Source organism: Corella eumyota, chromosome 3, assembly GCF_963082875.1.
Source record: "Corella eumyota chromosome 3, kaCorEumy4.1, whole genome shotgun sequence".
NCBI classification, from domain to species: domain Eukaryota; kingdom Metazoa; phylum Chordata; class Ascidiacea; order Phlebobranchia; family Corellidae; genus Corella; species Corella eumyota.
The window spans coordinates 2,633,335-2,655,567 of NC_137492.1; the positions used below are offsets into that span (position 1 = coordinate 2,633,335).

The 22,233-nt window shown below is 30.6% G+C and overlaps 2 protein-coding genes across 3 annotated transcripts; both read right to left on the bottom strand.

Annotated features, from left to right (window-relative positions):
* Positions 1-2,168: 2,168 nt before the first annotated feature.
* On the bottom strand, positions 2,169-11,790 carry LOC145745640 (transient receptor potential cation channel subfamily M member-like 2). Of its 2 annotated transcripts, XM_082563772.1 has the most exons (26): positions 11,716-11,790; positions 10,492-10,593; positions 9,782-10,051; positions 9,069-9,252; positions 8,718-8,874; positions 8,528-8,654; positions 8,330-8,396; positions 8,142-8,239; positions 7,911-8,051; positions 7,579-7,753; positions 7,198-7,353; positions 6,910-7,009; positions 6,739-6,829; positions 6,456-6,590; positions 6,148-6,237; positions 5,902-5,965; positions 5,575-5,729; positions 5,264-5,410; positions 4,919-5,027; positions 4,420-4,577; positions 3,996-4,093; positions 3,621-3,745; positions 3,092-3,182; positions 2,839-3,014; positions 2,512-2,638; positions 2,169-2,297 (listed from the first exon to the last, which is right to left on the bottom strand). In XM_082563772.1, exons 3-26 carry the CDS (start codon positions 9,911-9,913, stop codon positions 2,189-2,191), a joined length of 3,012 nt encoding a protein of 1,003 aa, XP_082419898.1. In that variant the 5' UTR covers positions 9,914-10,051; positions 10,492-10,593; positions 11,716-11,790; the 3' UTR covers positions 2,169-2,188. The 2 variants fall into 2 exon arrangements, with proteins under 2 accessions (XP_082419898.1, XP_082419899.1); XM_082563773.1 differs by lacking the exons at positions 8,528-8,654; positions 9,069-9,252; positions 9,782-10,051; positions 10,492-10,593; positions 11,716-11,790 and having other exon boundaries at positions 8,718-8,866.
* Positions 11,791-19,472: 7,682 nt separating this feature from the next.
* Positions 19,473-21,967, bottom strand: LOC145744659 (methylglutaconyl-CoA hydratase, mitochondrial-like). The gene is made up of 9 exons (XM_082562566.1): positions 21,800-21,967; positions 21,608-21,675; positions 21,387-21,474; positions 21,100-21,279; positions 20,894-20,950; positions 20,723-20,808; positions 20,493-20,594; positions 20,097-20,195; positions 19,473-19,645 (listed from the first exon to the last, which is right to left on the bottom strand). Exons 1-9 carry the CDS (start codon positions 21,948-21,950, stop codon positions 19,568-19,570), a joined length of 909 nt encoding a protein of 302 aa, XP_082418692.1. The 5' UTR covers positions 21,951-21,967; the 3' UTR covers positions 19,473-19,567.
* Between the last annotated feature and the right edge of the window lie 266 nt (positions 21,968-22,233).

Here is a 22,233-nt window from a genome sequence, read left to right on the forward strand (position 1 = left end):
CGTCTAGTTAATTTGTAATTTGCTCATAGCCTCAACTTAGGTTCATAAACAGCACGTACTTAGCGAACAAATGAAAAATGACGTCAATTGGAACGGTTCATTTAAAATCAAAGCCGTTTTAAATGAGTACCAATTGTCGGGCGGGGCGTCGGCTTTTACAGTGTTTGTAGTCGTGCGTAAAAACGTAAGATTTTAAATATCGCTTCACTTTGCGTAGGTGATTTTACTATGTGTTTTATGTCTTTGTTTAAGGGGTAGGCTACTTCAGCAAAATATGCGACGTGATTTATTGTTACTTACTAACGTTTGCCCGCCATCACCAAAACGTCAAATGCATCAAAGTTATGACAATAGAAAAAAGGCGGCAATCTGACAAGGGAACACTTTACGCGGGGTATTATATTAATTCTTTAATTAAACCGACAGATTGTAGACTTAAATCTTTTATGGTTAAACTAGTAACTAAGGGCGTATTTCCGAGTTGGAATTGCTTTCAAGTATTCTATTTTTAGAGCAATTCTATATTGAACTTTTTCATGGATGACAAGCTCTTTTAGGCAGGTAAATTTAAAGGCGCCGAGCTGGCAAAAGTTTAACAATGGCCTTCCCCGCAAAATGCCAGAGCGTCCTGTTGTAAAAGAAAACCTACCATTAGGGTTTTCAATAACGGTTAGTGGTTTCATTTTATTTATTCATAGCTATTTCAAATTCCAAGCTATAGAATACCTAACAACGGGTTGCCCTGACAAAAAGGTAACGGTATTGTCGACTGTAATTACTCTTTTTAAGTCCTAACAATGCTAAATAAATATTTTGCACCGTTTTGACCCCTGGAAACATAGGCTAAAGGTTTAACCCAGTGAACTTTTATTAACTCTCATCGATTTGGAGTAGGTTTCTCACTACATTACCCCATTCCAGAATTAAATATTTTGCCATTTATCATTTTTTAATAATTTATGAAAACTCTAGGGTAATTTAAATGGTTTAAAATAAAAAAAAATTTAAAGTCTATAAATCGTGCTTTGTAATTTCCTTATCAAGTAGGTTATAATGATTTTTAAAAAACCCACACACTTTTCTTCGTATTCTGTTAATAACATACCTCGACTGACGAGTTTTCTTCTTAAATTTCCCGTATTCTGTTACCACACTTATCTAATTAAACGATTAAACGGCTAAGCCTGACTGGCAACTTAACTAGCTTTTTATAACACGGGCTTGGATTGATGTATCAATAAACAAGCAAGCGAGATACATATTTTTGTGTTGCTACCATACTACACTACGAGTTCGGCTTCTTGTTTTTAAACAGTGTGAATTTTAAGTAGTTGTGTATAGGTACAAAGTGCAAAACGTTAATTGCTTGAGATTTTGGCATTCCTACGTTTCAAGAAATCAGCCTTAAGGCCGTTGATTGTTTTTATTTTTTCGAAAAGTCCATTTTTAAATTAAGGCATTTTGTGGGTTTTGTCTATATACCAATTGCTTATACCATTTTTGTTAAAGTAATATTCGTATTAACAACATTTTTGTATAAGCTTTAAGGGTTTAAAATTTAATAATTACCAGTTGCTTATACTAAAGTCAAGAAGTACCATTTTTGGTATTTAAAAAAAATTCTGACCCCGATTTACACGCCCAACTTGTGACGAAGTTTGTGGAAGCGCTTCCCTATAACATTTCCCGCCCAAGCCTTTATTAAAACCCTGTTAATTAATAAGTATTAAAGTAAGTGCGTAACACAATACATTAACCACAATATTTCCTAATCTATTATCCTCCCTGTCTCGAATACAAGATAATTTTCATGTTTTAATCAACGCGTCTGAAAAGGGTATGTATTATAACACCTAAGTGGTATTTAGGCAGTCTATAATTTCCCAATAATCCTATGACTTGTAAATTTGATTTCGTAAAACGGAAGGGATTTTAATTATGTCGGATAATCTTTAAAATACAGGGTCTATGCTATAGAATACAAAAGCCATAACATGTATTTACATTTAATTAAACTGTTTACATTCAACATGTTGGGTCTGTAAGGAATGAAAGTCTACGAAAATGACTCTTAATAAAGCGCCCATCAGCGCCATCACGCGGCAGTATAATTTCAAATACACAATTTATTATCTCCAAAAATTACACAATGATAAAAGATGACATTCTTTGCACGGAAACGTTTTTTTTATGTATTTATACCTAGCTCATTTTCAACAGGATATGCTGCTACATCATGCATAAGCTTGGCCAGTTCTGCTTTTACTTCAGCAAGGTCATGTTGAGCCAATTCCTGACTATAAGATAGATAACCATTTTGTTATATAACTAAACGTATAAAAATGAGAGGGCGCAATTTAAAGTCATGAATTTTGTTTTAAAAGTTAGAAACAGCTGTAATTAAACAGCAAACCTAAAGCTTGGAAGTTAATAAAAAAAACTTTATAAAAAGTATCTAGGGCAATTTTTATAAAATTTGACTCACAAATTAAAAAAAATTTTTAAACATACCCCTTTTTGATTTTCATCAAAGTGTCGGCGAGGTCGCTTTCCTCTTCATTTTCGGCTTCCATTTCTTCTATTATGTCATGTTCGAATTCCTTTAACATTCTTTGCAGCTCTTCGGAGCACTCGGTTTCTAGAAAAAATAAAAAGGGGTTAAAATCTAATAAATTTACCGGCATTTTTTTACAGAAAATGAGGTTTAAGTGTTCATTAAGTGTTGTGTTGGTTTTTAGGAAGGTTTTTTAAAATCCTATGTTTAGGCAATGAAGTCGACCCCCTTCCAATACAAATGTAGCAATTTGAAGACATTAAAAAAATAATTAAAGTACTTACTGAACGGTGAATCTGGGCCGTGGCCTCCCTTGAGCCACTGTATCCCTCTAACTATATCCTCAACTATCACAAAAGGTGAGGGAATCCAAGGTCGATCGCAAAATTCTTCGATTACATCAAATCGATGAAAACTCCAGAAAATGTTCGCGTGGTCTTGGATATTTTGAAATGTGTAACTATAAAAGAAAGGGTAAAAGTTTTATTAAAAATGGCAAAATTGAAGTCTTTATGTCTGACATGATAATATAGTTACCTGAACATGGCAATAAGTAAGTTTAACATCAGAATATTGGAGAACAACATGTAAAACCCTGTCACAATTGCTCGAATTAACGATGGCCATTCTATAAACAATATTTCCCAAAAGATTAGTAAATATTTGCATTTAAACAATTCGCAAGCTACAATACCGACAGCGTGGTGTAGTGGTAGGAACACTTGCTACACCACACGTGAGGTCGTGGGTTCAATCCCCACTGTTCTCATGCTGTAGCGCCCTTGAGTAAGGCGCTATAAACGGTATGAACTCCTGCTGAGTCAGCACTTAATCAGCAGTATAATTATCGGGCAATTATAATCTTTAATATCCCAAACTGCCACAGGCAACTCGAGACTGGGTCGGAGTAACTGATGTTACCCTATGTTTAAGTCGTTACTCTATGTTTAAGTTAACTTTATAAAACTATGCTTTAAAACCTGTAACTATACTTCTTAAAACAAAATACCAGTTTACAATATAAACGATTTTTAATAGCACAACAATTTATAGTTGTATATTTTACCTGTTTTGGCGTGATCTGCTCTGTCTAATGCATTGTCATACAGTTGCCAATATGGGGTTCTTATAATGTGATTGTAAATTAAGAATATAAAGTCTTGGACCGATTCTACATGCAGAACAATCTCTCTAAAAATGTTGGTAAAACACCTTGATAACTTTGCTACATGTATTTTTTTTGCATAAAGTTAAAACCAGTATAAAGTGTTTCGATAGAGCGAAGTGGCTTTATTATATCAAACAAAAATCTATTTTATAATTGGTTTGTACACAAAAGGCGACGATAGACAATAATAAACTGACAAATAACAACCTATTGGTTTTGCTATTATTGCTTTGACCGCCACATATAGTTTACTTAGTTTAATTTATGAGATACCTTTTTTTGTTTGGCTCGTTGGTAAGAGCAGTCAGAATTGTTCCATAGCTGAAGAACACCACACACATTATGGCCAGGAATACAATCAGGTCTTTTAACTGAAACAAGAAATAAAATGGTTTAAGTATTAACATGTTGTAAACTAAACATCTCAAGTTAAATCTGGGTAAGGTTTCTGGATTTGATCCCCACTGCTCTTATGCTGTAGCTTCCTTAAGTGAGACACTATAAAACACCTACTGAGTCACCACTTAATCAGCAGCTTAATTATCAGGCAAATATAATTAATAACATCCCAAACTGACACAGGCAACTAGAGACTGGGTCAGGGTAACTGATGTTACTCTATGTTTAGGTCGTGAAGTCGACCTTCCAACTGAAAGGATAAAAGGACAAAATTTAACAAGTTTTGGACACAACCTACCATTTGGCGCATCATGTAGACTTTAGGTCCAAAGTATTTGAACACCAGAAACATTTGAAAGCAACGGAGATATAGACACAGCACAGCAATGCAGAGCAAGCACTTTCCAACGTACCAAGTCGTTGTGTTGAAGGCACCCGACCACATAATGCCCTGAGCTATAATAAGATACACAAATAAGCATTTACAACATAATTTAAAGAAATATCAAAACGAAGGTTTTTAGATTTATTTATTCTCGATTTGGAAAGGTCGACTTCACGGCCTAAACATAGAGTAACATTAGTTACCCCGACCCAGTCTTTAGTTACCTTTGGCAGTTTTAGATATTATAGATTATAATTGCCCAATTATTAAGCTGTAAGAGCACCACAGCATGGGAGCAATAGGAATCAAACCTAGGACCCCATGTAGTAAAGTCAAGTGTTCCAACCACTACAAAAGCCAAGTGTTCTTACCACTACACTAAATTAAAATTACTTTAAACAAAATAACTTACCGGACAAGTAACATACTAGCATGATAAGATCCATTTTATTCCAAGTACTGGAAAACCAAATTTTGATTTTCACTCGAAACGGTTGCTCTGATGTGTCCGAAATCACCATCTACATGTCAGAACGTTTACTATATATATGTTATATATCTCAATATCACGATTTAGACGTGAGTTATCTTTGCTAGTTTTGTACATAATTTGCCTATGAATCAAAAGTTTTTCAAAAAAAAAACAATATTAGCAAGCCTGTTTGCAGATATTATACTTAAGATTAAGAAAAAACAAAAAAAATATCAAGATACTAATCTAAAAAAAATTAAATATTAAATTTAAATTATTCTTCACTTGTCTGATTTCATCAAAGAGCAGCCCAATCATATACAAAAACAAAATAATCGACACAACTTTCTCTGATGCTGCGTTGGTTATTGGAAACATATCAGTTGCAAGTAAATTAAATGACAATAAGCCAACCGCAACAAGCAAGAACAGCTAAAAAAAGAAAAAAGTTTTGATCAAAAAAAAAATAATTTGTAGTCTTATACGCTCTTTTTTTTGCAAAGTATATTTATTTCAATAATTCGTTATTTGTAATTTCATTTTAACTGCTTCAAATTCTGTTAAATCGTAACAACTCTAATCTTAAGTTTATTTACCGAGTTGTTGTAGAACTTGATTCTCGGCGAGTTCAGAAAGTCATAAATATCCCTTAAATAGTTTACAAATCTGTTTCTTATTGAGTTATGTCGAATAAAAACTCCATTTTCGTTGTAACAACCATCTTCTAATATTGACAGCACCCCAATTAAACCTTATAGAAATGAAAATATAGAATGAAAAAAAAAAAAAAACTAGTATATCAACAACATTATATTGAACAATTAGACCCAGCAAAAAATTAAAAATAAATTTTTATTTGTAGAAGCAATTTTAAGATTTACAGTTCTACTACAAGTTTCTTCATTTATTTTTGAATTTTTTACCTTGATCACTAGTAGTACTTTGCTTGTTGATTGCCTCAGTGTACATAAACGTCGAACGATTGCTCTAATTAAAAACCAAAATATCACATTTTAGACTCTTACCTTATACAGTTATATCATTAATCTTTGTGTAGTACTTAATGTACTAAAATCTTCACAGTAGCAGGGTTTACACATAACTATTTGATAATGCTTTGACTAAAAGGCATCTTTTATATAAATTCTGTTCAAAATTGAGTTATTTACCTTCGTTAAATCTGGTTCTTCGTTACCGTTAGCTCGTTCAATTACTCCAATCAACGGAACAACTAAAGGACATAATATTCCTACAACAGTCTACGACAAAAAATGTAGAAACATTGGAGATTATGAAAGAATGTTTAGATATTTATATTGTGTAGGTATTTGTCCTACACCCAAAAACTTTGTTTTATACAACTTTGTTATAGGATAACAGTCTTTTTGTCGTTTAGAAGACGATTTTCAATCTGACCTTACTTAAATTGCACGCATGATAACACTTAGTCTTATAAGTCCCTGCACTTTTCACATACCTTGTATGATGGTTCATCCTGTTTAGTTGCACCATGCCAAATGTAATCCAGAGATATTTGAGAAGCACTATGTGATAAGAACTCGCGATGCTTGCAAGCATGGGCTATGTTGATAGCTGAACAACCTCCATATATCTAATGTACAAAATAAACAAAATCTTTCAGTTACAGTAATTGCAAAAAACAACAAAATAAAAATGTTTAAAAGGTGGATGATGGACAAATAAATTTACAAGTATATTAAGTATTAACGAGTATTAATGAATATTGGGTATTAACTCACATCAACTTTCTGAGTCAATTGACATAAACTTGCAGCTTTTTGTTTTTTAAAACATGTGTCCAAAAATACACCAGCTTTTTCAGCCCAAAATCTAAAATAGCATTCCAAAAAAAATAATAAAATTTGTTTAAATAAAAAACTTAAATTTGCCATATTTTGATTCTAACTTACCTTGAGTCATCATACATTTTTTCGGCCAAGTCGTTATCCAACACGTGCTCAATATCGGCTGCAAGATATTTGGTAATAGAACTAGCAACCAAAGACGACACTAAAAAAGAAAAAAACTTATAATAAAAAGCATTTAAAACTTTACATTTTTAGATACTTACTAAACCAATACAACTTTGTCTATATGCTAAAATCACTTAAAAACGATCAAGAGGCTAACAAACTTATCAAGACTTGGCATAATCTCTTGCCAAGACTTTGAAATTAACAAAACTAATTAGAACTTACCAATTAAAGTTGCCCCAGTTTTCCAAAACAACAAAGCAAGATCCTTTTTGCCCATGAGAACACAATATAAGAATAAATCTCGCTCAGGGTAGGGCACAGTTGGTGAATCGTCATCATAGTTTGAGAACACCGTAGATCTTCTTCCACAATGTCTCTCTAAAAATAGGAATATAGCACCATGAGCAAATAAAATAAAATCACCTATCTAACATTGTCTGCATTTAAAAGGTTAGATTTTAAATTAAATTTTAACTGCTAGGTTTTTGTAGCATTGATATAGTAACTGACGCTTTATATTTGCAACCAGTAAAGCAAGAACAGTTTTACCTAATTTAAAATTAACATAAGTTTTAACAAATAAAAAACTCCTTTAGTTATTACCTGCACCATGATACTCATACAAAGTGTCCGTGTAGAGTCCACTGACTTCATGTTTAGTTAAATCACTGATCACCCGACCAATACCAGCCAACAATTTCCCGTTAGGTGCATCGTTGTTTAAAACTCGACGTAAAGCAACTGTTGTATCAGTAGCATACTCATCTTTAAACAAGGCCTGGAAAAATAACAAAACAAGTTGTTAAGTATTGCATTTTATATATATTGCGTTACATAAGCAACTCATTTTTTTTAAAGACTAAGGCAATAGATATCAACAAATATATTATTTTAGCCTGCACAGTAACATTTAAAATTAACTGAATTAAACTGACCCTAAAATACAAGGACCACAATGTGTTGACTGTCAGTGAAGCCGCGGCGTTGATTCCTATCTTGTCCAAATATTCAATAAACGAAGACCTATTGAGTGACAAAGCCATAATCAAGTACAAACTAATATATTCCACGTCTTCCTAAATAAAAAAGAAAACACAAATTTTTTCTACAAACAAAATATGAAATAGTTGATTTTTTATAAGTTTAAAATTAGTTTTAATATTTACTTTTAAATGTTCTCGTGATGTAAGCAGTATTCTGATTATGTCCATTCTATCCCAAGATAAAGCTAACCGAATTTGAGACCGGAAAGCAAATTTTTTAGCTAAAAATATAAAGGTCGTCACAAGCAACAGTATCGTAAAAAATTGTTTTTAAAAATAATTTAAATAAACAAAATAAAAACTTTTCTTACATTTTACAACAGCAGCCAGGAATGCAGAATGAAGGTTGGTTAATTTAGAAGAAGGGTAGAGCGTATACTAAAAAAATAAAAAGCTAAATAATAAATAACATAAAGTTTTCACTAAACTTAAAATATATATTTCTTTTTTAATTTTTTTTCTCTTTACAAATTTTTTTTAAGCAATTTTTTTAGTTTAATTTTTTTTACTGCGCTGTCGTTATTCATCCACTTGCGCAAGCATCGCGTCACTAAGTCGACCTCAGTTACGTCACCGATTTTTGACGTCACAGATTGGCAGTACATAAATGTCTGCCGATCAAGCATCGTTAAATCTCTACAAAATTTTTTTAACAAAAAATTTAAAAAATTTTAATTAACAAATCAAATTTAAACTTACCCTTTTTTGTTGTTGGAACTCCATAAGAGTAACTCTGTGGTTTTGACCGCTGATTGGTCGATCACAACCGGGTGTTCAGCCAATCCGGATCGAGCAATTTGTATCAAGGCATTTGTTTCTTCGCTTACAAGCATGACAAGCACAGGGATTGTAACAACTTAAAAAAATTAAATAAAATAAAATTTATAAAACGTAAACCAGAGTAATTGGAAATGTAATAAGCAACTGAAATTAATTGTATATAAGAGAACTTTAATAAAAATTATTTTTTAGAAAGATGATTATTGAAGTGTTAGAATTAATAAAGGTTTATAATTGTGCTTATTTTATAAGAAGTAATTGTTGACTTACATTTTGTAAAACTAGCGTCCATTTCAGTTGGAACAGAACCGATAAAATTTAACAACTCGTTCCTGAAGTTAGCAGCATCCGTTTCATTTCCTTTCACGAATATAAAGTGAGTGTGCGTATGATCGAGTGATTTTTCCCGGGCCTTTGCGTTCTTCTTTCCGTTGTATAAAGCGGGAAATTTTCCCTAAAATCAAATGTAGTTAGTAAAATAATACAAGTAGTTAATTACTTGTGCCTTCTTAATATGATAAGGCTTGGTGACTATAGTATGGCATACTTAATGTAATGACTAAGATACATTAAAACAATTTTACAGGCAAAGTAGTGAGAGCCAAAACACTTGGCACACGAGGTCCTTGGTTCGTCATGAGGTCCTTGGTTCGACCCTTAATGCTCTTAGGCTGTAGCGCCCTTGAGTAAGGTGCTATAAAAAAGTGTTTAAATATAAACTCTTGCTGAGCCAGCACTTAATCAGCAGCATAATTATCGGGCAAATATAATCAATAATATTCCAAACTGTCGAAGGCAACTCGAGACTAGGTCGGGGTAACTAACGTAACTTTATGTTTAGGTCGTAAATTCGACATTCCGACCCCGAGGATAAATACAAATAAAAATTATTATAATTCACATCAGGCCTAAGTGATTTTTAATGTGTTGTGCAAATTGCCAGTAGATCTAAAGCCAAAAACTACTTTAATTAAGCTCCTTACGTTTTGGTGGTCCACAGTAAAAGCTTCATCAAAATCGTAAACAGACTCCGACGCCACTACACCAATAGTACAAGCACTAGATATCGTATGTGCCGGTGAAGATCCGGTCGTAACTATCCAAGTCTCCCCCATAACATTATTCCAAGCACTTTCCCGTTTTGTCAACTCACCAGCAACACATATTACTATGTTAGGTAAGTTAAGATACCAATGCTCAAAAAATAAATTCCAGACGATTTCTGGGTCGGTCGAAGGCTGGCAGGAAATGTACTATAACGATGATAAAGTTGATTAATTGTCTGACATTGAAATTACAAATAAAAAAAGATAAGTTTGTTTAGGTCAAACGCAGTTCTATTTTTTAAGTTTTAAATAAATAAAAAATTAATTTTTATAACTTTGTAAATTTAAAATAAAATTAAATATTTAAAATTTAGAATACAACATTTATTATCCAAAACTAATAACTTGTAAAAGTCTGTTTTAATATTTTATTTAATTTCTAAGTTAATTTAATTAAAAAAAACACGTTATCATAACTTAGGTTACCAACAAAAACTAACCTTAACAAGTATTTCTGTATTTATGTTAGTAACAGTAACATAAGCACTACATTATATAAAAATTTAAAATAAAAGTTATAACTATAAAAACCCTGTACACCAAGGTCAAATAAAGAATTTAAAATACAAGAATCATTTAAGACATACCGGAGAATAAGTAGCTCTTGATCCGAAATTTCGAAACTCTATCTCACCATAACCTGCTTCATCTAATCCAGGATTGCCCAATACATATTCCTGTAGTGCTTTCTGTAAGTAGTTATAACCAACCATGATTTAAAGTTGTATTAGTCACATAAGAGCTTACATGTATACAGGTGTATTTAAATAGATTATAATGCGATCATTATATGACATAAATTCATTTCCCGATGTTCATTAATCAAAATTTTATACAAAACTTTGTTTTTGCAGTAGTGAGTAAAAAAACTGAAAAATTTGATTCGTAATTTTAATTTTTTTAACGCTATTTAAATTATTAAAAAAACTTTTTTTAAAATGAGTTACAATAATTAAATTTTTTTTTTAATTTATGTAATTTTTACTGTTAGATTTTGATTTGGAAGTCGATTTCTGCCAGAACTTCGGGGTAAATATCGTCGCCACGGCATACTTAAATTATTTTAATTTTTTTTATTTAAACAAATAACGTAACTTTAAACATCTATATAGCAAATTATCATCTTATGTCAAAAAAAAGGCCGTTTCATACTAAGTTAATATACCTTTTACAAATTGCTATTATATGTAAAAATACACATTTATTTAAATAACAGTTTAGGCTAGATTAAAAAGCGTTATTAATTTCACGATACTACAAATATTTAAATTATTAAATGTTATGTATTTTACCTAATCGCATTATTGTATATAATTAATAAACTAAACTTCCGTTTGTACGGTTTATTTTTAAAGATTGATTTCTATTTGATCAATTAATCGTATGTTAAATATGTTTTGGAAAATGACGCCACATTTTACGATAACAATTATTGCTATTTTTACCTAAATGTTATATTTAAATCGAAAACATTTATATTAATTGCTCAGTTTGTAATACCTTATAAAGTGTTATGTTATTTAACAAAACTAAAAACAAGTGATAAATTAAAAATGGCCAATTTCCAATAATGTATAAATAGGTATTTGATCATTATAAAAACTAAACAATATTTTTAAGATTTTAAATAAAAATGCCATATATGTATTTTTCTCAATCTTTTTTTATTATTATTTTGCCATTTTTAAATATGCATTGTAGTTTTTGGGCTTTCTATAACAAACTTTACATTTATCGACAGAGTAAACATTAGTAATAACTCTGTTATTTTTTACCATTATTTACCTAATTTTAACTTAATAAATAAATACCTGGGGTAAAGATAAAAGGGTGCAAGTTCAAAACTTGTTGGATTATCATCAACAAGAAAACTCCTCACAACTTTTGCCACAAGATGATGCAAAAGAGTCAAATTTTCGACATAACTTTATCTCTGAAAATATAAATTCTTTTATATTGCTTTGCATGTAAAATATATATAGTCGTTAAACCTTTAAATTTTAGTAACATACAGATGATATATATAAGATAATTTGAGCAAAATTTAATATAATTTTATGATACTGAACTTAACATCCTCTGCAAGTACGATTCACCTGACGAAGTGTAACCAACAGTAGCAAAGGCTGAGACCTTGCCTGCAGCATGAGTCAAATTAACGTCGCTGTTTACGTTACGTTTTGCGTCAAACTTTCTATTTTCGGCGGCAAATTTTACGAAAGCGTTCAGGTAAAAATAGAAAGCAATGACAAGAACTTTGCAAGCGTAATTCAATTAACCGCGTTAGCTATTAGCGACACATTTAAAACAGTGTGACGTTGGGAAAAATATTCGATTTTATTATTAGACAAAAAAATTTTTATGATTCTATTGATTAATCAATTAGAGAAATACGTTAGAATTATGAATTGGAATTTTATGTGAAATCTAGGGCGATTTTGCGTCATTTATTTGATTTATCTATTCGGAAACGTTAAATTGACATTTCAAGGCGTATTCTAATAAACTTATAGTGTGATATTTATAAATTTACGCATGACATTTAAGTTGACATTCAAACAGGACAAAATCACATAAAAGGTGAAGCCTTAAGCCTATGTTTATTAAACCGGTAGCTTCAACCGATTTTGAGTAATGCAAAATACCGAGGACATTCATATTTTGTTGTTGTCGTTTATAAATGTGAATTGACAAAAACATTTAAATGTTATAGGAAGGAATTAGTTGAAAACAAACCTTTAAGACAAGGAATGAAAACACCCTACTACTTTTCATTTATGATTCATAAATTTAGAGTAACCAACTGATGACATTTTCGATTATGGTTCGACCTGTTTAAGCAGCAAACAGAAGTTTCATAGTCCATAAGTCTATTCACAAAAAAAGGAAAAATATTTACAAAAATTTGATACTTTAAAAAATATTTTTAAAGTGTGTTAGTATTTAATAAAATTTTCATTGCAAACAAGTTTGTAGTTTTATTTTTATAATAAAAGATATTATAGGTATTCTAGTGTTTTATTAAGAATAGTATAGGAATTTGAAGACAATGGTTTTAAAAAAATTGTGGTTTAAAAATAGTTTTTTCTTGATATGTAACCAACGGATTTGCATTAGTTATAAAGTTCATGGTTATAAAACTTAATCATCAACAAGAAATTATTCACTTTTAACCTTATATACATCAACAAAAACGCAACAAAATTACCCATGTGTTGAAGAAAAAAATTCCCAAAAATGTTAAAAATATCTGTGTTTTCATCTCGAAAAAATTTCCGGAAAAATTATGTGTTTATGGGCGATAAGTTTTATAATGCAAGTAATTGATGCTAAAACTTGTGATATTTTTAGCTAGCCGGTGACGCACGGCGTATGAACGCTGCGTCAGAAAGTTGAGCAGACAGGGTAGCTTAGCCTTAGGCCTAAGCGTACGCTACGCTAAACCGGCTTCAGATCGTTTTGTTACACTACGCTGGGTTTTATTTTCATGACGTTGAACGTAAAACGGCAGGTAACGTTTCAAGCATTCTACGTCGCCTAAGGCAATATGCTAGCGTATATATAACGATGCGATCTAACAGATTCGATATAAACGATAACTGTGCCAGTTCACAGACGGTAAATACACCTTTATGTCTACAGCTTCTGTGTAAAAACGAATATTAAAGTTAGTGGGTTTAAATTAGGGGTTAGTAAGTGTAGGTCTTTTGTACTTTAACAAAGCTGTGAGTTATTATGTTCAAATCGTGTAGATGTGTAATCTCGTAGCCAGTCAGGCCCAACTTGAGCAACGCATTGTCAAACGCGGTTTAAAATTCGTATATTAAAAAAAATAAAGTACACACAAAACTCAGACTAGTCAGGACCCGTTAGGTAAACGTAAATGAGCACCACGTGTTCAACAAACATGGCCACTTGAGCCAGAAGAGTGTCGAGTAAAGAACGGGTATGTTTGCTTTCGATTCGGCTCAGTGGAAGGCTTACACACCAAGTAATTGCGTAACCCCTATGCTCTGTTAACTGCTCTTCGTCGTTTTATTATAACCAGAATTACTAAGAACTAAGTAAGCGACAATTCCGCTTAGGTCTTGGTCTTAAATTTCGGGTAAGTTTTAAAGTTTAATTATTGTTTAATAGTTTGTTTTATTATGTATGATAAGGTGTCAAACGAGTTTAGATGAGTAATAGCCGCATCGTTATGCGTATTTAACTTTAGTGTTGAAAACGAAAATAAACTTTTGAGACTTATCTTATTGCAATATCAAGACTATATACTAAACTACTTTAAAACTGTGTAATTATACCGTAATTTAACCTGACTATTTACAATAAAAAAAAGACAAAATGTTTTTTTAAAACTACTTTAAAAGTAAATCGTCACTAAAATTTTTTTAAGTATTTTTAGGATAATTTTAGTTCCTATATTTTCGGTAGTTTAGTTCATCAAAAACGCAGGTGTAAACCTTTATAAGGTGCTAAAAACAGAGACGTTATTTTGACCCTACACCTTAAACAGAAAATAACGTGTTTTTCTGTTGCTTAATATATACTGCTTGCGCATTTGGAGAAGCATTTTACTTTATGTGGTCAAGTTGAGTGACGTTAATTTAGAATTAATGACGTAGAAATTGGTTGGGAATTTTGGTTAACAAATTTCAAGTACACCTTGTGGTTTTTAGCAAGCCTGTTTCAACAAAGAAAATCTAAACAGTTTTCTAACCCGTTGTGTTATAACAAAAACCGTTTTTTTCGAATTAAGTCCCGTTTTTTTTGAACAAGCAAAAATTAAGCTTTTTACGAGAAAGTTTTTTTAAGGTTTCAAGTATTCGAAAGCACGTAGAGCACCCTTTTGAATACTCCAAAGGATTTAACATACACGAAAAACTCATTTTTTAGCCTGTGTTCAAATGAGGCAAAGGCTTGCTATACAAAATCAACTGACAAGTAAGTTAAAACAACTAGACATTGTTAACAGGTAGCAACAAACTTTGGTCAAGCTAAGCGCTCGCATGTTGTGATAAAGTATTATTGTAGTTATAACTCTATATTAAGGTAAACTAATTTATTCCCAATAATTTTAACCCCAATTTTTGTCTAGTCATTGAAAGGATGACGCAATAAGGGTGATTGTGTGTTTTATGAGGTCAAAGTTTTAATTTTAAGCAAGCAGTTTTTATGTTTGTTTAGCCAAACAAAAGTTAAGCACTAAATCATAAGGGTGTGTGCTAAAAATCGCCCAAAACAAGATTAATGGGATGTTAAAATTTGATAAACATCTAAAACAAAACGCACCTATATTAAAAACCTATAAAAATGTATTTTTAAATCGTTTCGATTACGAAATGTCCATGAAATATTCTGAAAGTTAAATTTAAAAATAAATTCTAAAAATAGAGGGATTTGGATCATATCTTTCCGTTATAAGAATAAGATTAAAATTAAGTGTTAAATTGTTACCTAAATAGATTAACCAATATTTAGATTCCAGTGGTAATAGCATTGACATAACTGTAAAGCTAACCGAATGCGTGACCGTTTAAGTTGGGAGAATAGCTTGATTATTCAAACTATTTTCGTATGACGTAACTGAAGGAATTTTAAGGTTGTTTACACACGATTAAAACGAATGTACAGACAATTTACTACTTTGCAACTATGTAAAATAAATTCTAATGTTGACTGCCACGTAGAAAGAAAAAGCACGTGGTTATGAATACCTACTATTACAGAATAACAAAGGCATTTTATTTATTAGTATATATTTTAGTTGTGTAGTAAAGAAATATAGAAGTTGAAATTCGTTTGGTTGTAATTATATAATCAATTTTTTCCTAGGCGCCGACAAAATTAATGACTAGTTGGTTTGATGTGTATTTTATATGAGGCTGAAGATCAGTTTATTTTATGGGTAAAATGGCGCCATTTTTTTAATTCAAAATTTTTAACGAGTTTTCCAGAAACAGGAGAATATTTCTAACAAGTTGGTATATCTAATTTGTTAATAAAATACTTATAGGGCTACAATAATATAATATATAGCTTACATAATAGGTAATGCTCACCCTGCTCTATTATAACTTGTGTTGACGTTGCTACGACAACCTCATTCATTATACCGGTAAGGTGAAAATCACTTTTTGGGAAAATTCACAGAAAAAAGAGCGGGTCTAATTTTGGGTATTCGCAAGCCATTGTCGGTTTTTTAACGATCTGAAAAAGATTCATGTTATTAGGTCCTAAAGACTTGTAAAGAAAGAAAGCGACTCAGGTTTTTTGTTCTGCATATTCGATTTGGGCGGAACGTTATTCAAAATTTTATTGAATATAAAAATTCGTACAGGTCTTTTCATAAGGTGTAGGCTGTGAGCGCGTTCAATTATAGCATTCAAACAGTCGCTTAGAAAAGTACAGGCACGTAGCATTGTTAGTAAGGCTAAAACGGCTTGGCTAATATTGACTGAGGGTGCTCTCTTTAGCTGTATAACTGAATCTCGTGCTGGTATAGCGTTCATCATAATGACTGGTTATCAACGCGAGAGTAATAAGCAAACATAAGGCACGCCGAACGTTTAACTAACAGGCGTGGTTCACTATAGTGACATACATTAAAACCACGGATTTTGATAAGTTTTCTTATTTCGGCACGTTGCTGTCTTCGATCAGGCTGGTGTCCTTTTTGTGTAAGATCGACTGGTCACGATAAGATTCGGGTCAATGAAATTTTGGGTACACAGTTCGGAAAAAGGGACATAACTAAGGTAACTAGGCTTTTATTTGTCTTTATTTAAATGCTATAAAATGTATTTATACATATTAATAGTTTAATACTAATATAATATTCTATGATTATATGATTTTCTTAATATTTCACATTTTAACCATATTTGAGTGTTTTTTTGTAATAATTTAACCTACTTTTTGTAATTTTGCCTAATCTATTTGGTTAAGATAAAAAGTGAAATATAGCGCCTAAACATAACGCTTCCGTAGACTTAACAGGTTAATTATTAATTTTACATCAAAATTTATAACGACTTATTGTAACACCTTAAACCTATAAGCGATAAAATACGGTTTTTATATTCAAGTCTAATATTTCACGGTTAAAATCTAAAAATAAAGTCAATTCATAATCTTTTGGCAACGTGACAGACAACGTATTACTATTTTAAGACGCGAATTCCTCACAGACAATGGTATAAAATGAGAGCAATTGAAACGGTTACCGCTGCTTATTTTTAGTCTATTTCGACTGCTACTGCGTCGAATACCGCACTACTGTGCGTCAGTTGTATTGCATTACATTCTAGTAGCCTAAAGGGTTACCGAACCCGCTTTAGTTTGAAGATCATACGGGTTTTTCGTTGGCAAAATGCCGGGTTTTGAAGCCGAACTTAAGGTGAGGAGAACGCGGCATAAAAAAAACTCGTGACTAGGAGGTGTTACATAATTCTCCATTGTTCACAAACCCCTTTATGATACGGTTAGCGATTCTGTTTTAAAACTTAAATATCATAAAAAATCCAATAAATATGTATTTTGCGTAGTCTAAAAAATGTTCAAAATCATATCCCGCTTAGGCAAAAAAACTGGAGAAAAACCTAATGCAGTAGGTCTTATGGCAAGATGTTGGCATAGCTATCTACAATCAATAAATAGTGTGCTAATATCCGCCCTGATACCTGCATGAGAAAACATCATTTTCTAGTTTTCGGCGAAAAATGCGCGTTTACGTAACAGGTTAAAGTTAAGGTCAGCTTACATAAGATTGTATATTAAGTGACAGTCACGAAATTTCTCGAAACTTACGATCAAGTTTTTGATAAAATCTTAGCAAGCTTAAGGTATGTTTTTGTTTATATGTTTTACTTAGAGGTTCATTATATGATTACATGACCTTGAAACCTTACAATAGTTATGTAGTGAATCATAAAGTTACATAATATGTTGGTTAGGCTACTGTGTATATGTAGGCCATAAAATATAAATAAAGTGTTGCCATTTTATAAAACGATTACTAATAAAAAATTTAATATATTTTATAATTTATTTTTAAGAATATTATAAACTGTGGTATTTTTTAAATATTCACAATACGCTAAAATCGATTTATACTCAACCGGTTTTAATATTTTTTTATTTACACAGGGACGAAGGTAATCTAAGCTGCAGGTGGGGATTTAGACAAGACCAGTATATAAGACCCAAGCGCGATTTTCTATTGTTCGTTTTCGTTCATATTAAAACCCGTTTAAATTACCTAATATTTGCTTTCATCGACTGTTTAAAGCAATGTAATTAATCTAAAAATAGGCGCTGCTTCAAAGAGGTTATATATGCTTCTATAATGTAATATTTGTCCAAAGTTATAAAGGATTAAAGTGCAAATTTATTTGTAAAAACGTTGGTCATTATGATTGGGCATTTTTAGGCTAGAACTCCGCGCAATATTTGTCTTCCGCTTTCTCAAGTTGTTTGAATTTATTTGTCATCCATTTGAATTCTCGACAGGGCTAATATTCGTTCTATAGAGCTTTAGTTTGGACCTTATTGTTAGTGTGTAAGTATAAGGGCGTTGTATATTTGTCCAAGGCGAGTAAAGGATCGTTTTAATTCAATTTAAACTTTATTTAACTTCTAACGATTATTTTTCAAATCCATTTTTTCAACGAATAAGCTTTTTTTTAAAACTATGTTCTAACCAGATTTAGTCAGTGGATTACATTCTAATCTACATCCAGATTAAACTTCTCACATTGTGTTTTAATATTATTTTACGATTAAAGGTAAACTGGGTTTACTGATCTAATAAAAATGGCGCGCCTTGACATTGTACACAAAAATTTATAGTTTTTCTCTTAAATATATAATTAAATTTAACTTTGTTGAACCCAATCTTAGGTCAAATTATTTCGTAATTCTTAAATAAAAATATACAAACATAAAAACGTAATAACCCATAAAGGTTATCGGTTAATCAATTGTTTATACTTAAATTGATATAAAACTATATGTAAATTATGTGACAACGCCACGTGCTGTAGTTATTTTATCGACCACGCGTTTAAAATGCGATATAAAACCTCCATTTTTGCATTAAATGTTGGAGTACTCTAGCAACATCTCGCGGTAGGAAATTCTGCGCCGCAAATGTGCATTAACAGTTTTAAAAGTAAAAATACCAGAGTTTGCTTAAAAAAATCCCAAACTAAAATAAATCAACCTAAAATATTTTTTATGCAAATATAGAGTAATATAATACGTAGGGGTGTTACTAAAGACATTACTTAACGCTTAGTGACATGATCCATACAAAACAATCGCCCACACAAATTATTAATATACTTTTCTAGGTAAACGTTTTTGCGAAAAATCAAAAAAAAGATATAAAAAAAATTTCAAACCTCTAATTAAGCAATGTATTAGGATAATAAAATAAATATATTTTGTTGTATAAAAGGCAGAAAAAGTTTACATTTAAATTTAATTTATTTTAATTAATTATTTTTTTATTAAATATTCAATAAAAATTTGCAAATAATTGAAAAATATAAATTTGGTAGTAATTCGATTTTAAATTCACACAATATGACTCTTATAAAATAAATAAATTAAACATTATTTTTTTTATTTATTAATTTAAATTTTGTTATTCATTTTTTGTTAGTGTCCCTTATAATTAGGAGGTCTTTTTTCTTTGAAAGCTTTTAAACCTTCTAGTCTATCTTTAGTGGGTATGACCTAACAAAAAAAATATTTTTATTTTTTTTTAATTGTTTAAATATATAAACTAACAATTTAATTTTTTAATTCTTTTAAAATTTTTGTTTTTAAATTGTCTTAAATTTTTGTTTTCAATAAAATTAACGTATTTTAAATAATCACATTTTTTGTGGCCAAACGACTCATTTTTAGGAACGAAATATTGTTAAATTTATTTTGGCAACACTTTTATTGATTTTTATCTTTTACTTTCTATATTTAAAGTTTATTTTAAAATTCGCCGCCGGATATAATACTTTATTACCAATTAGTGATCACCATTTTAAAAATATATTTATTTTTAATTTAAAAAGGTTTTCGGAGAATATTAATTATATCAGAATTTATCATTGAAAGACTAATAAATTTACTGTATTCTTATGTATATATAAATTAAATATTCAATAAAAAAAATCAAACAAATAAATACCTGAGCGTAACATGCTTGTTCAAAAGCTAGTCCTGAAGTAAGATCAACTTCAATTCCCCGGTTAATTGCTTCTTTTGCCATTCTTAAAGCAATGGGACCCTGTTTAAATTAATAGACAAGATTAACAAAGATCAAAGGCTTCCAATTTATATATAAGGAAGCTTAGTGGAAGATATATATGGGTATTAGTGGACGATATATATATGTAATAAAAATCGCTAGTTTGTAATGCGGGAAAATTGTTATATGGCCAAATATTTGTTAAAGGTTGCAGCTATTAACTAGTGTGTATAATGAAGTATCATTAACTAGTTTATATAGTTTATGCAATTATACAAGATATAAACAATATAATAATGCTTAAAAAGCTGAAGTTTTAAACAATAATATATTGGCCTGTGGGACAATTTCTTCAGCTAGTTGTAGAGCTTTGTGATAAGCTGCATCACCATCGCCATTTTGTTCAACAACATGGTTTACTAATCCTATCTTTAATGCCTGTAACATAAACATAAAGCAAAGTTAATATTTTAAGATATATAAAAAAATGTAAATATTTAGCAAAAAAAATGTAAATATTTAGCAAAAAAAATGTAAATATTTAGCAAAAAAAATGTAAATATTACCTGTTCACCATCTAATACCCTTCCGGTAAAAATCAGTTCTTTGGCAATACTTGGTCCTACAACCCTGGCTAGATTTTGTGTCCCACCTAAAAGTAAATAGTATTTTTGTTGAACTTTAATTCTAGGTTAAAGTAAAAGGTAATTTAAAAATAACAAACTGTTTGCATTTACCTCCACCAGGAATAATCGCAAGTTTAGTTTCAACCAATCCAAGTTTTGCATTTGAAGCTTAAAAATAATAAAAAATAAGTGTAAACTATTAAATAATTTTGATACATACATAATAACACTGATAAGCAAATCTTTATATGTTAAATAGCTAAAAAAATTAAACATCTCTAAAAAAAGGTAAGAAATATGTAATTATTATTACTAACCTGCTACTCTTATATCATAAGCCAGTGCCATTTCCAATCCACCGCCCACTGCAGTCCCGTCTAGAGCTGCAATAGTAGGTATTGAGAGGGTTTGCATGTTAGTTATTAGTTGTCTTAACTTTCCAACAAAGGGACCAACTTCTTCTGGTGCCATTGTAGCTCTTTCTTTTAAATCAGCCCCTGTTAATATTGGGATATAAATAGGTAAAAACATGGATTAATTATCACAATATAATGAAAAATTAATAGTAAAACAAATTTACTAAAAAATAAGTATCAAATAGTACCTGCACAAAATATGCCCGGAGCAAGGCTTCTAACAATTAATACTCTTACATTTGTGTCATATTTTACTGACTCCATCGCATCTGTCATCTAAAAAAATATTAAGTAAACTTTAAAATTAGCAAAAATTGTACTAGCACAATTTTTTGAATAAACTGTTTTTTAAGGTAGTATATGCAATAAAATAATTAATTTGTTTCTAAAAATATATAAAAAAACTCACAGAAGCTGCTAAACTTTTGCTTATGGAATTTTTCGCTTTTCCTCTGTTCATCCCAAATACAACAATGCCTACAAAACAATGGAAATTGGTTTAGTTTATAAATTGATTAACCTTTAAAGTGATATAGCACTTTGCAGCAATTTACCGTTTTTTATAATTATACTTGATAAAATAGAATTTAAACCACACTACCTTCTTGTTTTCCTGTAAGCTTTTCCACAACGAATTCGTCTGCGTTACATTTTCTCCCAGAAACAGAAAAATTTCGATATGCAAAAAATGCATTTGTTTTCCTTCCATTTTTTAATATTGAGTACAGATAATTTAACTTTAAAGCATTCATTTTAAATATTGGTTATAACATTTCTGTAAATACATAAAATAAGAAGATATTATAGATAAACAAATGTTTAAAACACGTGTTTTGTTTTCCAATTTTCTATTTTAATTCCTGAAGCAAGTATAAGTAGGTAAACCCCCTACCGTGCAACTTATTCCATATTTATTTTTTTGTATATATATTTATCCTCGATGTTGGAAGGTCAAATGCGCGAACTAAACATGGAGTAACATCAATTATCCCGACCCAGACTCAAGTTGACTTTAGCAGTTTAGAATTTTTATAA